Source organism: Carassius carassius, chromosome 25 (genome assembly GCF_963082965.1).
Source record: "Carassius carassius chromosome 25, fCarCar2.1, whole genome shotgun sequence".
Taxonomy (NCBI): Eukaryota; Metazoa; Chordata; class Actinopteri; order Cypriniformes; family Cyprinidae; genus Carassius; species Carassius carassius.
This window is the reverse complement of record NC_081779.1, coordinates 25,014,894-25,036,084: the sequence shown is the minus strand read 5'-3', so window position 1 is coordinate 25,036,084 and position 21,191 is coordinate 25,014,894. Positions and strand designations below refer to the sequence as shown.

Below are 21,191 nucleotides of genomic sequence, written 5' to 3'. Positions count from 1 at the left end.
CAAAACAATGAATATTTTATAGGCCATCCAAATCTCATGAAAAATTTGTAGTCACATAACATCCACTTTTCAGATTTCACAAGTCAAATATAACCAGTTCTCTCTCGTTAAACTCAGATGATTTACATAATGTTCACTGTTTGTGTGGTATGCAGAAAACAATCATGCTGAGCATCTGACATGCAGAAGTCTCTCCACACATCTTTAATTACAAAGCTGTCTTGATACATAGTTAATTTTGATTTCTCTCAGAGCAAAGCAACATGATTGTAAACAACAAATACACAGTCCATTCTGAGCTGATAACAGGAGTCATTATTTCATTTCTTCAATGCATTGCAGAAGCCAAATATTTCTTAACTGTGCCTTTAGTGTCTGGCATTAAGTGTTGTGAGTGAGCTGCTGTAATACTGCACTTCAAACAGATATTCTCTTAAGATTTTTAGAAAACTGACACAAAAAGAAAGCTGTCAACGCTAGAGGGGGGAAATGGACATGACATGCTATTGACAAGCACTGTAATAGAAGACTTCTCTGTCTCCCCTCAGTGGCCAGACTGTGTCCACTTCAGATCTGATTCACACAAAAATATCACAGATTTTGTATGCTCTTACATTCACGTTTTCTAATGTATGCAGCCTTATCTATTTGAATTCACGTGTATTTCTAAAACATTTTCCAGTTGCGCTGCTTACAGATTATTTGCAGACAATATTCCAGTGTATTTATTGAATACTGTGTGTATTATATGTAATCCAATTGTTTTGTTATTATATTAAATTATATTGTTGTTGTTGCTAATAATAAAATAATAAAAAATATAAATATGCTGTTTTTACTGATGAATTAAGCACGCCCACATGCACGCTATCAACACCAATGAGACACGACGTGCAAACGAGCCACATAAATAAATAAATAAATATAAATTAAATATTATTAACTAACAGATTTAGTGTTTTGAAACTCGCTGGAAGCTCGTTCACATGTATTAATGCTCTAAAGGGCTGTTCAGCAAAATGGGTTGCACATAACGATCACAATTTAATAGAGAGAGGAGTGTTTTAATGTATTTCTGCTTGGTAATGCGACGTTATTACTAAGCAAACCGGCTCAGGGTGAGACGGGGACTCGAGCGCGCGCGCACGCGAGCAGCAGGAACACCCATCAACAGATCCAGATCTGACACGAGGACTGAGGAACTTTAGCAGTTGTGCAGCTGTGAGCTGGAGGCAGACTGATGCTGGAATAAAATCACCCAGCAATGCAAGGGAGAAAGGGGATGAAAAAAAGTAACTGTGCGACTGCTTCACAGGACAACTTCCACGTCCGCGCTGAAGATGAGGGCAGCGCAACACCAAAGGGCTTGAAACGGGTAAGTCCACACTGTTCACTGTGATTTTTTTTTAGTTTATGCTGGTTTGGAAGGAGTCAGATCGTATCTGCAGCTCTTTTATGTTAGTTTCTGTGTGTAAAATCGCAATAGTAACCGCAGCAGGTGTGAAGCACAGTGGGTGCCAATCCAAACCTGTTATTGCTGGTCCGAGGCTCGCGCGCGTCTGAGTTCATAAACGCGCACTGGTTTGGAAATACGCTGGGTTTTAATACAAAGCCTTTATTTAACGTGTCTCATTACTGTTATATTTCTGATTCTCTGTAGCTAAAACTATAACACGGACAATTGAAGTGTGATTTCGGGCAAATCAAGATTAATAAAGTATAGGCTACGTAATTAAGAATCAATATGAGGTGTCAAAATTATGTTGAATAAAAACTCGGTTTAATTTTACCAGCACACTAATAAATCCATCTCGTATCAGTCATGCAAAAACAATATGATTTTAATCAAATCGTTTTTAAAGCTGTAAACTTGAAGCATGATTGTTAAAGCACTTACTGAGAGTTGTATGACCCTTTTATAATATTTTTAACATGATTGTTTTATATGCTTACCAGATCATTATTTGTAAGTTCAACTAGCTAGACTTGTCATTGTCATTCATATACGTCTGTTGTATTGTAAATGACTGTAAGCTATTACAAGTTGAAATGTGTAGATTAGTAGAAAAAAAATTGATATTGATAAGTGTGAAAAAACAAACAAACATGTAAGTAGTTTGTGTGTGTGTTTGATACAGGTGAGTGTGAGATGATCTGAAAATCTGCTGAGATGGAAAAGAGCTCTGACCTGCTATTATAACCAGTTCAAGTGACACAATAGCCATTTAACATGTTTCATTTGGTGGATTGGATAGCACAAGTCCTTTGGATATTGGATGACATCTGGGTCAGTTTTAATGACACATTTATCTTTAGGATGAGCTGGTGAAACAACGCTATCCTGACACTCAGTCTAGCACATGACTTAAAGTACATTTGGTGCATTAACACAGTCTCAATCAAAAACTTTTTAAATAACACTATGTTTGATATGTTTAAAAAAAGAATTCAAAGCCTGTTAGAGCTTACTGAATGGTACTTGTTTGTTTGTGACTGTTAAACTGTGACTGACATTCAGTAACGTACAAATGGGAGGTCTATAGATACAGTACTACTGCACGTAAATCACCGTTGCTTTGTACAAGTGTTAAAAAATAACAAGGATAAGCTTACTTTTTCTTAACTTCCCGACACTCCCTTAGTTTTTCTGTCCAACTTCATTTATTAAACTCATTCATAAATGAAAATCTGGAATCTGAGGGTGCAAAAAAAAAAAAAAAATCTAAATACTGAGAAAATCACCTTTGAAGTTTTCCAAATGAATACTTAGCAATGCATATTACTGATCAAAAATTATGTTTCGATATATTTACGGTAGGAAATTCACAAAATATCTTGATGAACATGAACATGATATTTTCTTAATATCCTAATGATTTTTAGAATAAAAGAAAAATTTATAATTTTGACTGATACAAAGTTTTTTGGCTATTGCTACAAATATACCCCAGTGACTTAAAACTGCTTTTGTGCTCCAGGGTCACAAATAATCCTGTATTTCTGCTGCCAAGAGAAATGACCCCTTCATTAGAAATGAAACAGACCCCAAACCTGACCCTCAATTTGTAGTGTATAAATTTACATTTTAATCAGAGTTTGGTGTGCACATCTTTTTTCTTTCTTTCTTAATTTCTTCTCTAAATTATACTTATTACATATTCTTGCCTTGTTGCTTGCAACACCTTGGTAACAAGTTTGATTCCAGGAGAATGCATGAACTGATAAAAGTTGCACACCTTCAATGCAATATAAGGCGATCTGGATAAAAGTAAATGCCAGATGCATAAATGTAAATGCATATCAATTTCAATTAGTAATTAAAGTTCACACTCATATGTAACAAACATATTAAAATAACATTAATATATTAAAATATGATTCACTTGATTTCTGTATCAACCTTTATATAAGTAAAAATAAATAATAGATTTTTTTTGGTGCCACTTTTGAAGTTTATAAGTGTTTTGTTGTGTTATATTTTTAGGAGGATTGTTAGCGCAGCTCAGCATCACTGCAAACATAAAATGGAAAACCGAGTGGCAGAAAAACAATGCACTTATTGTCTTCTGATTTGTTTTACAGTGCAGTAGCATGACTAACATCATCATCTATTACGAACAAGCACAAATAGCTCATATTGATTCATGCGTGCCTTTATAAGTCTCTAACTCAAAGTGGCATTGCTGAAATCTCCCCATCAGCACTATTGAATTTCATCTTCCCCGGGAGACACACAGCTCCGCATCGCTCCTCATCAGCATCATCACTCACACAGGCTCCTGTACGGCAGCCCAACATCTTCCTTCTCATCTCCTAGTCTGTCTGTCTGTGCAGGAGCGTTTGTGTGGCTTGTGCTTTAATATGTCTGTACGGAGACCTCCAGCCTCCTGTGTGCTGTTATGAAGTTCACAAGGAAAGGAAAGCAATGTTACAGGCATCTTGGAATTGATCTGTGCTGATTGCTAATAGTGAGTGATGACAGTCTCCAGGGTCTTTTACCATCGATTCGATAGATCTCAATACAGACCCACAGGACTAAATGAATACACCGGATCCTCAGTGATAGTGAGTGTAATTAATCGTGCAAACAGTTGTGGGAAAGAAACAACTACTGTAGCAGACAGATCTTCCCACACCGTCTCTTACACTCTTTGCCTTTAGAGAAAAAAAACAAGAGAGCCCGTGTCACACAGCTTCTCATCTCTCTGCACTGGCTTCCAGTTGTGGCTCACATCAAGTTCAAGACATTGGTGCTTGCCTACAGAGCTGCCACGGGCTCCGCACCCTCCTACCTCCGCTCTTTCCTATTCATCTATACCTCCTCCAGAAGCCTGTGGTCGGTAAATGAGCCGTAGCTCATGGTCCCATCGCAGGGAGGCACAAAATCACTCTAAAGGATGTTTTCTCTCACTGTACCCATGTTGGTGGAATGACCTAACTCCATTCGAACAGCCGAAGCCATTACAGTCTTCAAGAAACAGCTGAAAACTCATGTCTTCTGTGAGCATCTAACTACCTCCAATAATAATAATAATAAAGATTAACTTCATTTTGAACGATGACTGAAACCTTAATAATGGTCGCTTTGGATAAAAGTGTTTGCCAAATGAATAAATGTAGATTTAAATGTGTTCACTTCTCTTGTGCAGGATGCAGCATGTGTGCATGTTTGCATTATGCACAAGAATACATCAGTATGTATAAATGTAAATAGGACCTATATATGCTACTATATAGCCTATATAGCAGCTTTGCACTGTAAAATATAAATAAAAAAATATAAGTTAAAAATTACAGTAAAGTAGTACATTCTTCCTCTATATTTGCCCAACACAGTTCGATGCAATCCAAGGTTCTTCAAAGAACACACAATAATTAACGCTAGATTAGCCGTTTTATGGCTCTGTTCAAATATGCCTTCAATAACACAAGGTTGCTGTTTTCACCACACTGATGGCTAGCAGGCTTATTCTCTTGTCCCCTCCTTCATATGATAGATGGATCAAAGAAAGTCTTTTGTGAAAAAAAAGGTTGAATTATATTGAAAATATTGACCTGTCGCTTGAAGATGCAGAAGAAGATTAACTATTTTTATTTTATTGATTCATTTATTCTTTCTTATTTTGTTCTTTCCCTTATTTTGGGAAAATATTATTTTTCCCTTATTTTTATTCCCTTATATTTATTGTGTCATTTAATTGCTACACTTACAGTATAATTGTTCCTTACACTTGTTTGTGTTGTGTGTTTGGGATGTTAGGGGTGGAGGAGGTGGGGTGTTTAGGTTTTATGGACTGAATGTAAATTTACAGTAAAAAACATATAGGTATATTTCATTAACAACAGAAGATGTATCATAAACCCATGAGAAAAAACTAAGGAGAAACATATTGATGTCAATTTACACTTTTTCACTGTAATTTATAAGATGACTTGTTATTTCTGACCTTCTATTTTTACTGTTAAAAATTATGGCACATTTTAGTATTTTTAGAAGTTCAGGGTTTAAGAGTTTTTCTAATACTTTTGAAAGAAGCCTCTTATGCTCAGTAATACTGCATTTATTTGATAAAAAGTACAAAAAAGTATTTTAATTTAAAATAACTGTTTTCTATGTGAACACTGTAAAATGTAAATTATTTCTGTGATCTGCAGCTGTATTTGCAGCAGCATTACTCCAGTCTTCAGTGTCACACGATCCTTCAGAAATCAGTATAATATGTTGATTTGATGCTTAAGAAATATTTTCTGGTTATTATTACAGCATTAATTAAGAACAGCATTTATTTGAAATAGAACTCTTTTGTAATAGTTTAAATGTATTGACTGTCATTTTGATCAGTACATCCTTACTTTTATTTCTTCAAAATATACTGATCCTTAACTTTTGATTTGGTAGTACATGTACAATAATCTATTTATGACTTGAAGACATAATAAAATGCCAGTCTGTCTGAGAAAGACTTGTATTCATTTCAGAAGACTATAGAGCCACTGAAGTTTGACTACCTCCCTTGAGTGTTAGATGACATGAAGTGAACACTCTTTCAGACGTTCTCTGTGTTTTTGACCTCTCTGTTGCCCCAAAACCCACAGACCTCGCTTTAATAAAGCAGCTGCCTCTGCGCTTCCTTCAGGACCAGCAAAAACACCACCCCTGTGAAGTTATATAGTTTGGATGGACATGCTGCTCTTTTGAAACTTCATGTATCACAGTTTTCACAAAACTATTAAGCAGCAAAACATTGAAAATAAGAATCATGTTTCTTAAGCATCAAATCAGCATATTATACTGATTTTTGAAGGATCATGTGACACTGAAGACTGGAGGAATGATGCTGAAAATACAGCTGCAGATCACAGGAATAAATTACATTTTACAATATATTAAATAGAAAAAATATATATTTTAAATTGTAATAATATTTCATATTTTGATCAAATAAATGCAGCCTTCTTTCAACAACATTGTAAAATCCTGCATCCAAAACCTTGAAAACTAGTATGAAAAAAAAAACCCTATTCACTTGATGGGTGGTGAAAGTCACCTAGTTTTGGAAAGATCTGTCACATTGCTCTGCTTTACTCAAATGTATTGTGTATAAATCATTTATCATTGTTAGATGTTGCTTCCTTATGGTGACGCATTGCTGCCACACACATATTATTTTTTCCACTCACTTATGTCGTAATAATGAGATATGTCATTTTAACGACATCTTTTCTCATAATAACGAGATGTCGTAAAAATGATATAATTACAGTATGTTGTTAAAGGTACAGGTTGTAGGACCTGCCACTAGAGGGCGCACTACCAAAACAATAACAATCGTGTGGTTTGATGACTCTAAGAAGGAGCATGGAATGATGGGATTTGTTGTTTTCTACCCAACCGCTGACGGCCATCAATCAGATGGAAAGATAAATCATGGATTTAAATTCATGGAGTTCAACGACTTACGCGAGTAGATTACATCTAGAAAATGCAACACCGATACTGATCCTCGCTCTTTCTCTCCTCTTGTCCCAAACTCTTCTTGGGTCGTTTGGTTGGCACCGTACGCTTACGTTTACGGGATCTGTCCTTGTCGACAGAACCAGTGGCAGACGGTAAACAGTAATTATGTTCCATAAATAAGTAACACAATCCACCATAAAACGTGCAAGAAGAAGTAAATAAGTGCTTGAAGCGAGCTAGTGGTTTGCTGGACGCTATACACTACTTCAGCATTTGTCCACAACACTGTTGTCATGTGGTTTCTACGTCAGTAAAGTCAAGTCAAGTCAAGTCTGCTTTATTGTCAATTCTTCCACATGTATAGTACATACATACAGAGAATCGAAATTGCGTTACTCTCAGACCCCCGGTGCACACAGATAACATTAACATTAAAGCCTAAAAATCTAGATCAAAATATAAAATGTAGATACAACTATACAATAAGGGAATGTTAAAAAAGACATATAATAAAATTAAAAATAAAGTTAAATAAAGCAGCGCAAGGCAAAAGGCAGATAGAGTGCAAATCAATGAAGTGAACAACAGTGCAGATAAAAGATTTTTTAGTGCAAAAACAAAAGCTTATTAAGTCTGATTAAAGTGGTAAAGGGCTCAAGAGCAGTTATTTAATTTAACTGACTGATGAGGTAGTGGAATGATGTCAGTTCCATGCTGAATGAGGTAGTGAGCAGACCAATCATGCACAAAGTGACTGGTGCATGTCATCGTATATTAGTGGGGGGGGGGGGGGGTCTGGGGGGGGGTTCATAGTTCAGTGGTGCCTGGGGCAGAAGAGGGGAGTGGGGGCAAGTTCGGGAGTGAGTTCAGCTTCCTGACAGCCTGGTGGATGAAGCTGTCCTTCAGTCTGCTGGCCCTGGCCTGGAGACTCCGAAGTCTCCTCCCTGATGGTAGCAGGCTGAAGAAGCTGTGTGATGGGTGAGTGGGATCACCTGTGATGCAGAGGGCTTTGCGGGTGAGATGGGTTCCATAAATGTCCTGGAGGGAGGGGAGAGAGACACCAATGATCTTCTTAGCTGCTCTCACTATGCGTTGCAGAATCGTTCGGCAGGACGCATTGCAGGCGCCGTACCACACAGTGATGCAGCTCGACAGGATGCTCTTGATGGTGCCTCTGTAGAAGGTGTACATGATGGGGGCGGGGCTCTGGCTCTCCTCAGTTTGTGGAGGAAGTAGAGACGCTTATTTGATTTCTTGGCCAGTGCTGCTGTGTTTTCAGTCCAGGAGAGGTCCTCTGTGAGGTGCACACCCAGGAACTTGGTGCTGCTCACTCTCTCCACAGTCGCACCGTTGATAGTCAGAGGAACATGCTGAGTGTGCACTCTCCTGAAGTCAACAACAATCTCCTTCGTCTTCTTCACATTCGGAGAGAGATTGTTGTCACTGCACCACCTGGCCAGGCGGTTCACCTCGCTCCTGTAGTTTGTCTCATCTTTGTTGCTAATGAGACCCACCACAGTCGTGTCATCTGCAAACTTAATAAAATGGTTGGAGTTGTGTGATGGTGTGCAGTCATGGGTCAGCAGAGTGAAGAGGAGGGGGCTCAGCACACATCCTTGGGGGGCCCCAGTGTTCAGTGTGATGGTGCTGGATGTGTTGCTGCCGACCCGTACTGCCTGAGGTCTTCCAGTCAGAAAGTCCAACAGCCAGTTGCACAGCGAAGTGTTGAGCCCCAGCTGAATCAGTTTGTAAATGAGCTGTTGAGGGTTGAATGCTGAACTGAAGTCAATGAACAGCATTCTGACATATGAGTCCTTTTTGTCCAGATGCGTGAGTGCTGAGTTGAGGGTAGTGGAGATGGCATCATCGGTCAAGCGGTTGGACCGGAAGGGGTCCTGGGAGGGGGGGGGGCAGACTTGATGTGGTGCATGACTAGCAGTTCAAAGCACTTCAAGAGGATGGGGGTAAGTGCAACAGGACGGTAGTCATTGAAGCAGGATGGAGATGGCTTCTTCGGAACTGGAATGATGGTGGTAGTTTTGAAACATGTGGGAACAACAGCCTGACTCAGTGAGATGTTGAAAATGCCTGTGAAGACATCAGTGAGTTCTGCTGCACAGTCTCTCAGTATACGCCCAGGGATGTTGTCAGGACCCGGAGCTTTGCGTGCATTGATCCTGCTGAAGGATCTCCTCACGGTGTCTGAGGTCAGCGTCATCACCTGGTCGCCGGGAGGAGGTGGAGTCTTCTATGAAGTGGTGCTGTTTTGTTGCTCAAAGCGAGCGAAGAAGGTGTTCAGCTTGTTCAGCAGAAAGATGTTGTTGTCACAGGTCCGTGGTGGGGGCTTGTAGTCCGTAATGGTCTGTATCCCCTGCCACAGGTTCCTAGTGTCTCTGCTGTCGCTGAATTGATGCCTCTCTGACACCGCGGGACAGGTTGGCCCTAGCTGTTCTCAGGCCCACCTCATCTCCAGCTCTGAAGGCAGCGTTCCGTGTCTTCAGGAGTCTGTAGTCCTCCCCTGTCATCCATGGCTTCTGGTTGGCACGGACAGTGATGGTTTTTGTGACCGTTACATCATCAATACACTTGTTGATGTAGGCAGTGACAGTCTCTGAGTACTCCTGGAGGTCAGTGGTGTTATTGCATGTGGCAGCCTGTTTAAACATGTCCCAGTCAGTTGTGTTGAAGCAGTCTTGAAGAACATCTGATGATCCTTCCGGCCACACTTTAATCTGTTTTTGAACTGGTTTGGCGACTTTAATGAGCGGTTTGTATGCAGGCATTAGCATAACAGTGATGTGGTCTGAGGCTCCGAGGTGGGGGAGGGGGAGGGCTTTGTAAGCTCCTCTGTGTGTGGTGTAAACAAAGTCCAAAATGTCATTACCTCGTGTTGGAAAGTTAATGTGTTGGTGTATTTTTGGAAACACGCTTTTTAAGTCAGCATGGTTGAAATCCCCAGCTATGATGAGAAAAGCATCGGGGTGTGCTGTCTGCTGCTCACTGATGTGCTGGTACAGTTGATTTAGTTCGTCGTTCCTGTTGCTGATGATGTTGAGCGGGGGAATGTACACCGAAATGAGCAGTATAGCAGTATATTCCCTCGGCAGATAGAACGGCCGGCACTTAATAATCATAAACTCCACCAGGGGTGAGCAGTATTTTCTGATCACAACAGTATCGCGGCACCACGCGATATTTAAGTGAACACAAAGCCCGCCGCCGCGGGTAACAAAGGATAACTAACGTCATTGACAGGCGACTGCACTGCCCCGTGTCACTGTTTAGAATGGGAATTTTCTCATGATTTACAAGGAGTTGAAAACATTAGAGCTATTATTAGTAATCAGCTGGACAAAATATATAAAACTAGCTTAGTGGTTTTTGGATATTTTACTGCAAATATCTTACAAATTGTACCTTTAAAACGACATCTTATTCTCATTATAACGACATATTATGTCATAAAAACAATGTGTTTACCGTTATTATAGATGGTGCATTATGTGAGCAACTAAGTCTGGGCTGCTGTCACCACAGTCTGACATAAACGAGGATCTGCACGCTGCTGAAATTATTGAACTACTACACTGTTTTAATTGTATTAAAATACAATACAATTTGTTGTTAAATCAAACTTCAGTCATTTAAATAAAGAATTAATAAGCCGAGAGTTGATTATTCAACTGTTTTGATCTGATCATAGCCTATAGTGTCATGGGTCTGAGTTGGACAGCACTATATTGTAGACAGAAATTAATCCTAATAAACATGCCGCTAAAATTAAAACCATTGCATTAAAATAAATTTAAAACAGTGTGCTCAAAAGTTTCTTTAATTGCTGCCTACATCATCAGTATAGAGAAGTCATGCTAAAAGAGATTGCATTTATAATAGAAATCGGAGGGCAATTTAGGATAGAAATAGTTGATTTGATTTGGGTGAGCTTTCTGTCTGCTGCTATTTGAAGTTTATTCATCCAACAAGATAGCACCAGTTATCAGTCGTCATTTCTGATTAAAAATATATACTGTACATATAAAAATACATACTTAAATATACCTAACAAGAGAGACAAAACTCAGAAATGCCATTTTGCTCAGATATGCTGTTTGAATAAATGCTGCTTTAACTTCACAAAAGGTTGTCTAGCCATTGTAAGACTGATGGTGTTTCTCCGAATTACTGAATCCTCTGGCATAAATCTCATAAATCTCCTGTTGCATTTATTATACCCATGTTCATTTGAGCGCACTGGACCTTACTCTGCCATTGTGTAGAGAGCATGGTTCATTTGGAAACTTATCCATGAATAGAAAAGAAAACACCATAATTAATTTCTCCGCTTTATGGTTCAACTTCTGTTATGACGTGAATTTACTGCATCCCGTGACTCAAGAGCAATTAAGACTTTCAAAGCCATTCATAAAATCTATTTTCTCTACTGATTAAAAAAAACCATACAGATATCTCTGGAGAATGTGATGTTGCATTAGGAGACTGACAGTGAATATATTAGTATGAGTTTTGCAGCATTAGTGTTGATGTTTGCCAACTTTTATGCATTCTTCACGTATTTCTCGATGAGCGTTATTGCCCTTGAGACCGGCAGTGTGTTGAAGCTGCTTATTTTAAACCCAGAGCTCATTGAATTATGGATTGGAAAGGCTAAGTTATTCACCCTTATAAAAGTGTATTAATTTTCACTCAAAATCTTGGAGTAGTTGTTTAAGAGATGGAATTCAATTGTGTTTAGGTTATAATGTACAGTAGATATAATGTAATGGTATTTTTCTTCAGTGCAGTCAAATTTTTCAAAGTAATTCCAATGCGAATTACAATGAATGGTGACAAAAATGAAGCAAAAGCACCATAAATGTATCAGAAAAATAGTCTATATGACTAGTCCACATACTTTGGCAAGAGTACTTACTGAGGAAAGAATATACTTAAGTGTGAACTAAATGTAATGTTTACAGAGACTAAGTTGCATGTAAATTGCAATTAAATGAAACTATGTTCTAGTTTAAATGTATATGAAATGGAATTAGCTATATTTTAGATTGCTTTTTGACCCACTCAAGTAGGACTCACATAAGTATCTCCATATGTAATTTCATAACTGGTCTTTAAAATATGGTTATTGTACTGACGAGCATACTTTTATGTTATTTCTGTATTTAAATATATCTGCAGTAATGAATTAAAAAAATTAATAATTCTTAAATATTAACTTAAACGCACAGTATGGAATTTTTGGCCACCATGGGTCATCAATCAAAACAATAACATGAGACGTACTTTGATGACGTCGGGAAAGAGCGTAGGCTCATGGGAGTTGTTGTTCATTGGAACACGCGCTCTGTCGCTCCCCACATTCCTCACTCATTTTAACTGAGGCCGGCGACACACTGGATGCGTGGCGCAAGCGTCTCAGCTGCGTGGCGTGTCAGTTTTTAATTCGGCTCCCATGTTAATAGGTTAGAGCTTGCAGACTGCCTGTTTGAGACGCGCGTCTCAGGCGCGGCTCAAGGCGCGCGGAAAACGCGTGCTTGCTAGAAATAGAACCGACGCCTATTTTTCACGCGACACGCGCACGTGTTGGAAGCGTTTCCAGGCAAAATATAATAGGAAAATATGTTTATATGTAATTTTGTACACAAATACATATTAATTCATGACATTTTGATGTTTGAAGTCTATAGGTTGACATAAATTCAGATATAAATGTAATTTTAAAAATAAATAAATAATTATCGATTTTCAAATATTGCACCTGTCAAACATCGTCTATTTTGCCGTCAATACTGTTGACGGTGTCCTTTATCAGTAGGCTTTATATTTATGTTCAACATGAAGTATAGATATTGTTGTCATGAAGACAAGAGCCTGGTCTGTCAGCGGTCTCCCTTCACCTACAGCAGCAGCAGCCTAGTATTTTGACAATCACGTCTTTTCGAACGGAGAGATATATGAATTATCAGACCCCTATCAAATCAATATTCCATCTAGCTAGTAGTAATATATGTATAAAACACAATATATGTTAAAAAAGCTACTTTATCCAGCTAGATATAGAACACATGTAGATTTACATTATACTCTACATGAGAGCTAGTCCATCTGCGTTTTACACAAGACATCATCGTTTCACAAAATATACGGATAGATACAGTTAGCTGAATGGATGCATACCTGTTTATTAGAATGCAAACATCTCTCTGTAGTTTCAGCTTGTCATGCAGCTCTTTCTATCTTGGAAATGCAACTCCAATATTTACCCGTGTCTTGTTTGTTCTCTTGTCCCAAAACCTTCTCGGGTCATTTATTTCACCCGTACATTTGCGCTTCACAGAACGTGCAGGCAAAGCATAATCATGATCCATAACTAAGTTATTGATTTAAGTATAAATTACGAATATAAACAATATAAATATAAAATATAATAGTCTCGACCAAGGCTAGCTACTACTTTTTCTTCTTCGTCTCGTCTTTGCTTCTGTTCACCTTTGTATTTGGCGGTTCCGCAGGAAGTTAGATAAACTAGAGGGGTCAAAGTTTATATGACGCCATAGACGGGCGACAAAACGGAAATAAAGAAACGTGCCGTGTCTTCTAATTAAACTATAATTTTCTCCGGATTTTAAAGTTCGTGGAAACTATCGGGATAATGTAAGTACACAACTAAAAAATATATATAACATAGATATAGTGATATCTGCTATTTTTAAAGCAGAAAAATTACATATTGTGCCTTTAACGTTGTTCATTTACATATGCTATTGACTTTAATAACACAAAGCTGGTTGAAAATCAGTGTACTTACCCTTTTAGTATATACAGTGTGTGAGGAACTGTTTTGTTTGTGTTGTGGAGGATTTCCAGTGTGTTCTGGACTAATTAATCATTTTTTTCTGTGATAATTTTGTAGTACTGGGCGCCTTGGGCTTAGCAACCTGGAGTGGGAACTATAGAGTAAGTCTTCATTAAAATCTTCCTCTTTTATCTCTCAGAGCTCATCCATAATGACCACCATGACCTGGTAGACCGTGAATCTTTGGATTGCACAGCCACGCACAGTAGAGATGTACCAAGAGGTGGCTTTCCTAGCAGGCAGCACCGATCATCAGTTTACCTCCTTCCACTTTAACCCTTTGGAGAACCCGCATGAAATCAGCAGCAAAAAGGGTGTGTTTTACAAACGTGCACAACTGCAGTTGAAGCCCGGCGTACAGGAGGACGAGGCGCACCGGAATCGAGGAGCTGGAGCGGACGAAGGTGCTTTAGTTGACCGCGCTGCTATCATCAACGTGGGCGGCATCCGTTATCGCATACCATGGTCCACTCTTGAGGAGTTCCCACTGACGCGTTTGGGGAAGTTACGCAGCTGCAGCAATGCAGAGGAAATACTCGACTTGTGTGATGACTATGACGCGCACTGCAACGAGTTCTTCTTCGACCGAAGCCCCAGCGCGTTCCGCTCCATCGTCACGTTCTTGGCGGCCGGGAAGCTTCGTCTGCTGCGGGAGATGTGCGCGCTCTCCTTTCAGGAGGAACTGTTGTACTGGGGTGTGGAGGAGGCCAGTCTGGAGTGGTGCTGCTTGAGGAAGCTTCGTCTTCGGCAGGAGGAGCAGCGAGAGAGACTCCGGCTGGAGGAGGAGGAGGAGGCTGAGCTGACCTCGCCCCAGTCCTGTGAGGAGGCGCCCGGAGTCGGGAGCCCAGAGGAGGAACGTCTGGACGGTTGCATGCACAGCCTCAGAGACATGGTGGAGAACCCTCACTCCGGGATCCCTGGGAAGATTTTCGCTTGCCTCTCAGTGGTCTTTGTGGCCATTACGGCAGTTACACTGTGTGTCAGCACCATGCCTGACCTGAGGGAGGAGGAGGAGAGGGTGAGTGTACTTTTAAACGTGCCAGACTTAGGACTGTTTGATCTGGTTGTGCTAGTAATCCAAAAAAGTAGTCAATTAGTTACATTGCAAGAAACATTTTCTTCATCAGTATTTTTGTCTTGAATGTATCAGTTAAATGTATCTTAATAACCTTAAACTTTACTTGGGGAGAAGCTAAATTAAGTTCTATTCAGGGAATGTACAGTGTACAAACATAAATCTAATGCCTATGATCCTAACCCTACCTACCCTTTCTCCAAACCTTAGCCCAGTCCTTAAAATTGTAGGTTTATTCCCAAATTTAACTCTGAATCCTATAATTCTAATCCTAACTTTACCCTTATCCGCAAACCTAACTTTGAACTGTATAATCCTTATTCTAAACTTACCCTCAACCCCCAAACCTAAAGCCTGACACACTTTCTCGTCAGAGAGAAAGAAAAAAACAATTGGCTAATAGAGACTACTGCCACCTGCTGGTATTGGGGAGTTATGTTCTTTCATGCAAGCTCAGTGCATACTGTACACGCTAGTTGGTCGTTGGCTGTAGTCTGCCCAGTGTGTTTTAGTGTGACTTTTTTTGCCATGACACAGGTGATCTGATGGCACAGTCAGCTGTCCTCAGCGCTATTTCTTTGCTGTTGGTCTGATGTGTCTCTACCCTAATCCAAACCTTACCTTTACCCCCTTTAAATCTGTGAAAGGTTCACTCACAGTGAATCCACTGACTCAATGATTTGGTTTCAACATTTAACAGCTCATTGGAGAGGAAGATTAACAGTGATATATGATAAAGTATAGAGTGATTGGACTACTTTTATGGCACTTTATAGTTTCTTGCGAGCCTTTTGAAGCTTGAAATCTCTAATACAGATTCATTGTTTGGAAAAACAACAAGCAGTTCTATGCAAGATGGATAGTCATATGAATATGAAATGACATGAAATGATGACTGGATTTTCATTTTTGGGTGAACTATCCCTTTAAGACATACACATAAAGGTTTATACTGGAGATCGTGTTTGATTTAGATTTCAGTGCCATGGTTAATTCACTTAAGAATATATGTTTAGCAAAACTTTTTAAACTTTTTAAATTCATAAAATGCAAATATAAGGGTCTGTGAGTTAGAGTATAGTCACTTAAAATGCCTCTGGGCAAAACTGGCCCGCAAGTTTGGCCTTTGACAAAAAACAAGTACTCCTTCATCTCTTTATTTCTCTGCGCATATGACGTGAATAATTTTCACTGTAAACAATTCAGAAACATGAGATGTTTGTGTAAGATGTGTGTGCAGTGTGTGTGTGTCCATGTTAGAGAGACACACTGTCTCAGTAGCTAGACTGTGGACTGTAGGGGGATATTTTTCTGACAGAAACAGGCATGACAGCCTGGGGACAGCATCTCAAGTCCAGGGCCTGATTTCATGAATACTAAATTAGCCATATTCCACAGAAATATTGTTAAAGCCTGGCAGCTGTTGTTCTATAACACACACATGTGCCTACTCACTCACTCACACACAAACAAACTCACACACACACACACACACACACACACACACACACACACACACACACACACACACTCACACTCACACTCACATACATACACATTCACACCATCACTCACTCACACGCCTGTTTCACTGTATTTCTCAGGACATCCCACTGATTATAATAACTATAGACTAAATCAACCCTTAAAAGAAAAAGTGTTCACACTTAAGACTTCTAAACATCAACAATATTTTCATTATTTAAGAATCAATTTAGAGATCAAGGACTTCTCTGAAGAGAGGTTTTAACACTTAAAAAAGGGGGGGGGGGGTCGTGGCCTAGTGGTTAGAGAGTTTGACTTCTAACCCTAAGGTTATGGGTTTAAGTCTCAGGCTGGCAGTACCACGACTGAGGTGTCCTTGAGCAAGGCACTGAACCCCCAACTGCTCCCCGGGGACTGCAGCATAAATGGCTGTCCACTGCTCTGGGTGTGTGTGTGTGTGTGTGTGTGTGTGTGTTCGTTCACAGTGTGTGTGTCTGTGTGCACTTTGGATGGGTTAAATGCAGAGCACGAATTCTGAGTATGGGTCACCATACTTGGCTGTATGTCATGTCACTTTCACTTTTAAGGACAGTTTTGTCCCCCAAAACACCACAAAGTACACACATTATTAAAAGTATGGACTAACCCAACTTTTTGTGTTAAAATTGTTAAATAAAATTTTAACCGAAAAAGTTGGGTTAGTCTAAATTTGACCCAAAGTTTAGTAGAAACAACCAGGCATTTTTTAGAGTGCATGTGCGCGCACACTCACACACACACACTCATACACACACGCAAACATGCACACACACTGGTTTCCATGTTTTATGGGTATATTCCATAGACATAATGGTTTTCATATTTTACTATCCCCTTACCGTAACCCATAGATATATACACTAGATGTCGCCTTGGGGTTCTAAGCATGCGTCAAAACCGCCGCCATCTTGGAACAGGGGTCTTATCATGGGACGTAGCTAGGTAACACTGCATCTCCGCCTGTACTTTGAATTCATGGACGATGCCGGACTTTTGTGCTGCATATGGATTTTCAGACGAAAGAAATCTAAAATCCAGACAGCAAGGGATTACATTTCAGAAGTGAGAATGTGTTTTATGATACTGAATCACAAAACATATTTATATTTATATACACACACTTATTTATCGAACACACATACTTAGTGTACACTTCAATTTTTGCACATAATATACCTTCACACACAATTGTCAAATTGTATATTGTCATTCCTTTTTTGTTTTTTTCTTTTGTTTTAAATGTGTTTTTTGTTCTGTCGCTGTCATTCTGTTTCGTGGATCTTCTGTCACAAAAACAAAATTCTCGCATGTGTAAATATACCTGACAATAAAGCTCATTCTGATTATGAATGTTACGAAATTATATTTCTGGTTACGCTAGTTTGTTTCAGTTCTTGGTTTACGACCGCAGCTAATCCATGCTAGTTACCCATTCGTTTTTTGACAGTTAGGAAAACCGACAATCAACAGAATGTATTTATATCAATGTAATATAATTGTAAGATGTGGGAAATGTGGACTTTTTCTTTTTTTGGTCTCTATTCAGTAGTTTCTCCGACTGGAGCTGTGTGACACTGATTTAAGAGGGTTCTGTATGAATGTGACTTTAGTACATACTTATTTAATGTGGCAAACAAAAGTATAGCGGAACAGGAATAAAGAAAAGATTAAACGGTCTTTGGCACCTCAACTATCTAACTTTCACATGTTCCACTCAAATTTGTGATTTGCTTCCTCATGCAAATTGCATTGTGTATCATATTTAATAAACCAATACAATTAAAATGTTTAAATTAACATGTATAGTCACACCATCGCAATTTTGAATGCAGTAGGCTAAGAAGTAGTGATAGTTCATTCGAAGTTTACCCAAGTGGAAGAATGTGACTAATAAAATTAGGCCTACTATGCATTATATTTTGAAAAAGAAGATTATGTTAATATCAAAACCTTAAATTATCTCTGGACTCAATGATAAATACATGTCTGACCGTTGGAACAAACCAAAAAAAAAAATCGCATGCGTGACGATTTATGGTGATTTCAAATGCTTTATTTGAACATTCCGTTTACAGTATGAAACAGAGTTAGAACACAACAATAATTTTAAGAATAACAAAATATAAAGAATAGAGACATAGAACACTCCGACAACTTCATAGCACAAAAAAAGTAGAGTGTTACATTAACAAAAAAGAAAAGTATAAAGAAAGTGGGCATTACTTAAATGAAAGGAAATCTAAACATTTAATAAAGTAAAAAGTTTGTATGTCGTGCAAATTTTACACGTTCTGAGCTTTATGGTGATTTTATTTTGGTAAGACCTTTGCGTACATTGACGCTGATGCATTAAAGAGGAGGGGCTCCCCTGTTCCAAGATGGCGGCTCTGTTGACGCATTCCTTCCAATGAATTGCCGTAGCCAAATCGACATCTAGTGTATATATCTATGACCGTAACCCTTAACCAAACCCTAATCCTACAGGTAACAAAATATTTAGTTCATGTTGATAATTAATATTACTTAGTACTTATTTTTATACTGTATCAATGACATCTTAAAAAAACTTTTTTTATTATTTTATTTGGTAGCACATTAGTTTAGGGACCAGTTTACTATTAACTAGCTGCTTATTAGCATGCATATTACTAGCATACTGGCTGTTTATTAGTGCATATAAAGCACATAAAAATGCCTTGTAGATCCCTTAATCCACAACATACCTAAACTTAACAGCTACCTTACTAATTATTAATAAGCAGTAAATTAGGATCTTATTGAAGCAAAAGTTATAGTTGATAGGCCCCCAAACTAAATTGTGACCCTTTTTGTTTTGATGGAATTTGTATAAGCATTTTTAAATTAATTTATAATCAGTAATTCTCTGCTTTGTACACCTTATTGGATTTATTATTTATTCCCCTTGTAGCAGTGCATTGATTGTCTGATCAGCCTCATCTCTTCTGCTTCTGTAGTTTTATTGAATTATTATTTTTATTTTTTTGTAATTATATTTGCCACAACAGAGAGGTTAGCAAAGTCTGACCCCCACACACATTCACCCACAGTCAACTTTTCATCTTTGCTTTTTGGTTGGTAACACAAGGGGCTTGTTTTCAAGTTTACAGTTTTTTTCAATTGTTTACACGCAATTTTGAAAACAGAGTTCTTTTTGTCAAAATATAATCACAATTATTCAAACACCACAATCAATTAGCAAAATTACTAGATTGTTTGCAAAATGACACACTTCAGTCAAAACATATACACATATTTGTGAAAATGCTATTTGTTTTCATTTAACCAACACAGTCATCAATGATCATACACTATTGCAGCCAGTTTCACACTGCTGTGATAAATAAAAAACACATTTGTAAAAAAAAAAAAAAAAGATTTTTGGCCAGACATTCTTACTGTATGTAAGAGATAATTTAGGTGACAAAAAATAGTGAGAAACTCACAACATTATTCATGATTTGTTTTGAGATATAAGGAGAATGTAGACAAATACTGTAGGCCTACTATAACCTTACCAAGCACTGCACAACACTTGCTGCAGATGCTGCAGACTGAATATTTCAAGTATTTATTTCAATACTTACAGTATTTCTTACCATAATCAGTTACAGTAATCAACCAACAATGATATCAATTACTGTACACAAATAAAATCTATAGACAAATAAAAATTACTGCATGAATTACAGTACATACACTTTGACTCTGAAGAAAAGTAAAGTAAAAGTAAACAGAAATGAAAGAAAACTACTGTAAAAGCAACAATAATATTGTAACTATCCGTCTCTCCGTCTGGCTGGATCAGGCCATAAGATTTCATCCACATCACAGGCTATGTCTTGGCAAGGCACCGTTGGAAGAATCGCCTTGTGTGACGAATCCACCCCTGCACTGAAGCTGCTTCAATAAGATCACATGCCTGTTCCATGTCCTGAATGAGGGGCAAACGGTCATAAGGCCGCAGGTCATATACCTTCCACCGCCACGCTGAAAAAAATTCTTCTATAGGATTCAGGAAGGGGGAGTATGGGGGAAGGTATAAAAACTTCAAAATCAGGGTGATCATGGAACCAGTTCTGGACCAGAGCAACCCGATGAAATGAGAAATGAGTCCCAAATGACAATGTACCGCATCTGGTCCACTTGGTGTAATGCTGTGACAATCTCATGCAATCGGTCAAGAAATGCAAGTATCAGATTTGCATTATAGGGTCCCAGATTTGCATGGTGGTGGAGGACCCCATTTTGTGTGATAGCAGCGCAAAGGGTGATGTTACCCCCTCGCTGCCCTGGCACATTGGTGATTGCCCTGTGCCCAATTACATTTCTCCCTCTTCTTCTTGTTTTTGCAAGGTTAAATCCAGCCTCATCCACATATATAAATTCATGTTGAATTTCAGCAGCATCCATTTGCAAGACTCTCTAAAACACATTAAAGAAAATAGGATGCTATTCAATATCTATAGCACAGTATTTTTTTTGGTACCCGGTATAAATAGTACCCCATACAGTTGGTTCATGTATATTTGATTTTTCTTTAGGATTCGACCTAATGTTGACAGAGAGACTCGTTGGATGTTATTGAAAATATTGTCATCATTGATGATATTGGCTTGGATTTCTCGTAGCCTGATGCAATTATTGGCCAAAACCATGTTCACAATGGCGGCCTCTTGTGCACGACTAAACATAGGGCCCCTTCCACCTTGGTGTCCTCGACCCTCAATCCTATGTAAAAAAAA

General features: G+C 38.6%; 2 protein-coding genes across 2 annotated transcripts in view; both read left to right on the top strand.

Moving 5' to 3' along the window:
* Positions 1-21,191, top strand: part of LOC132104492 (septin-7-like) — a 393,004-nt gene that overhangs the window by 239,581 nt on the left and 132,232 nt on the right. The window lies entirely within an intron of this gene.
* The window catches only part of LOC132104491 (potassium voltage-gated channel subfamily G member 2-like), a 34,449-nt gene continuing 14,389 nt past the window's right edge, over positions 1,132-21,191 (top strand). The window contains exons 1-2 of the mRNA XM_059509990.1: positions 1,132-1,375; positions 13,969-14,847. Of these exons, the coding sequence (XP_059365973.1) occupies positions 14,041-14,847 (807 nt within the window). The 5' untranslated portion in view covers positions 1,132-1,375; positions 13,969-14,040. The remainder of the gene's footprint in view (positions 1,376-13,968; positions 14,848-21,191) is intronic.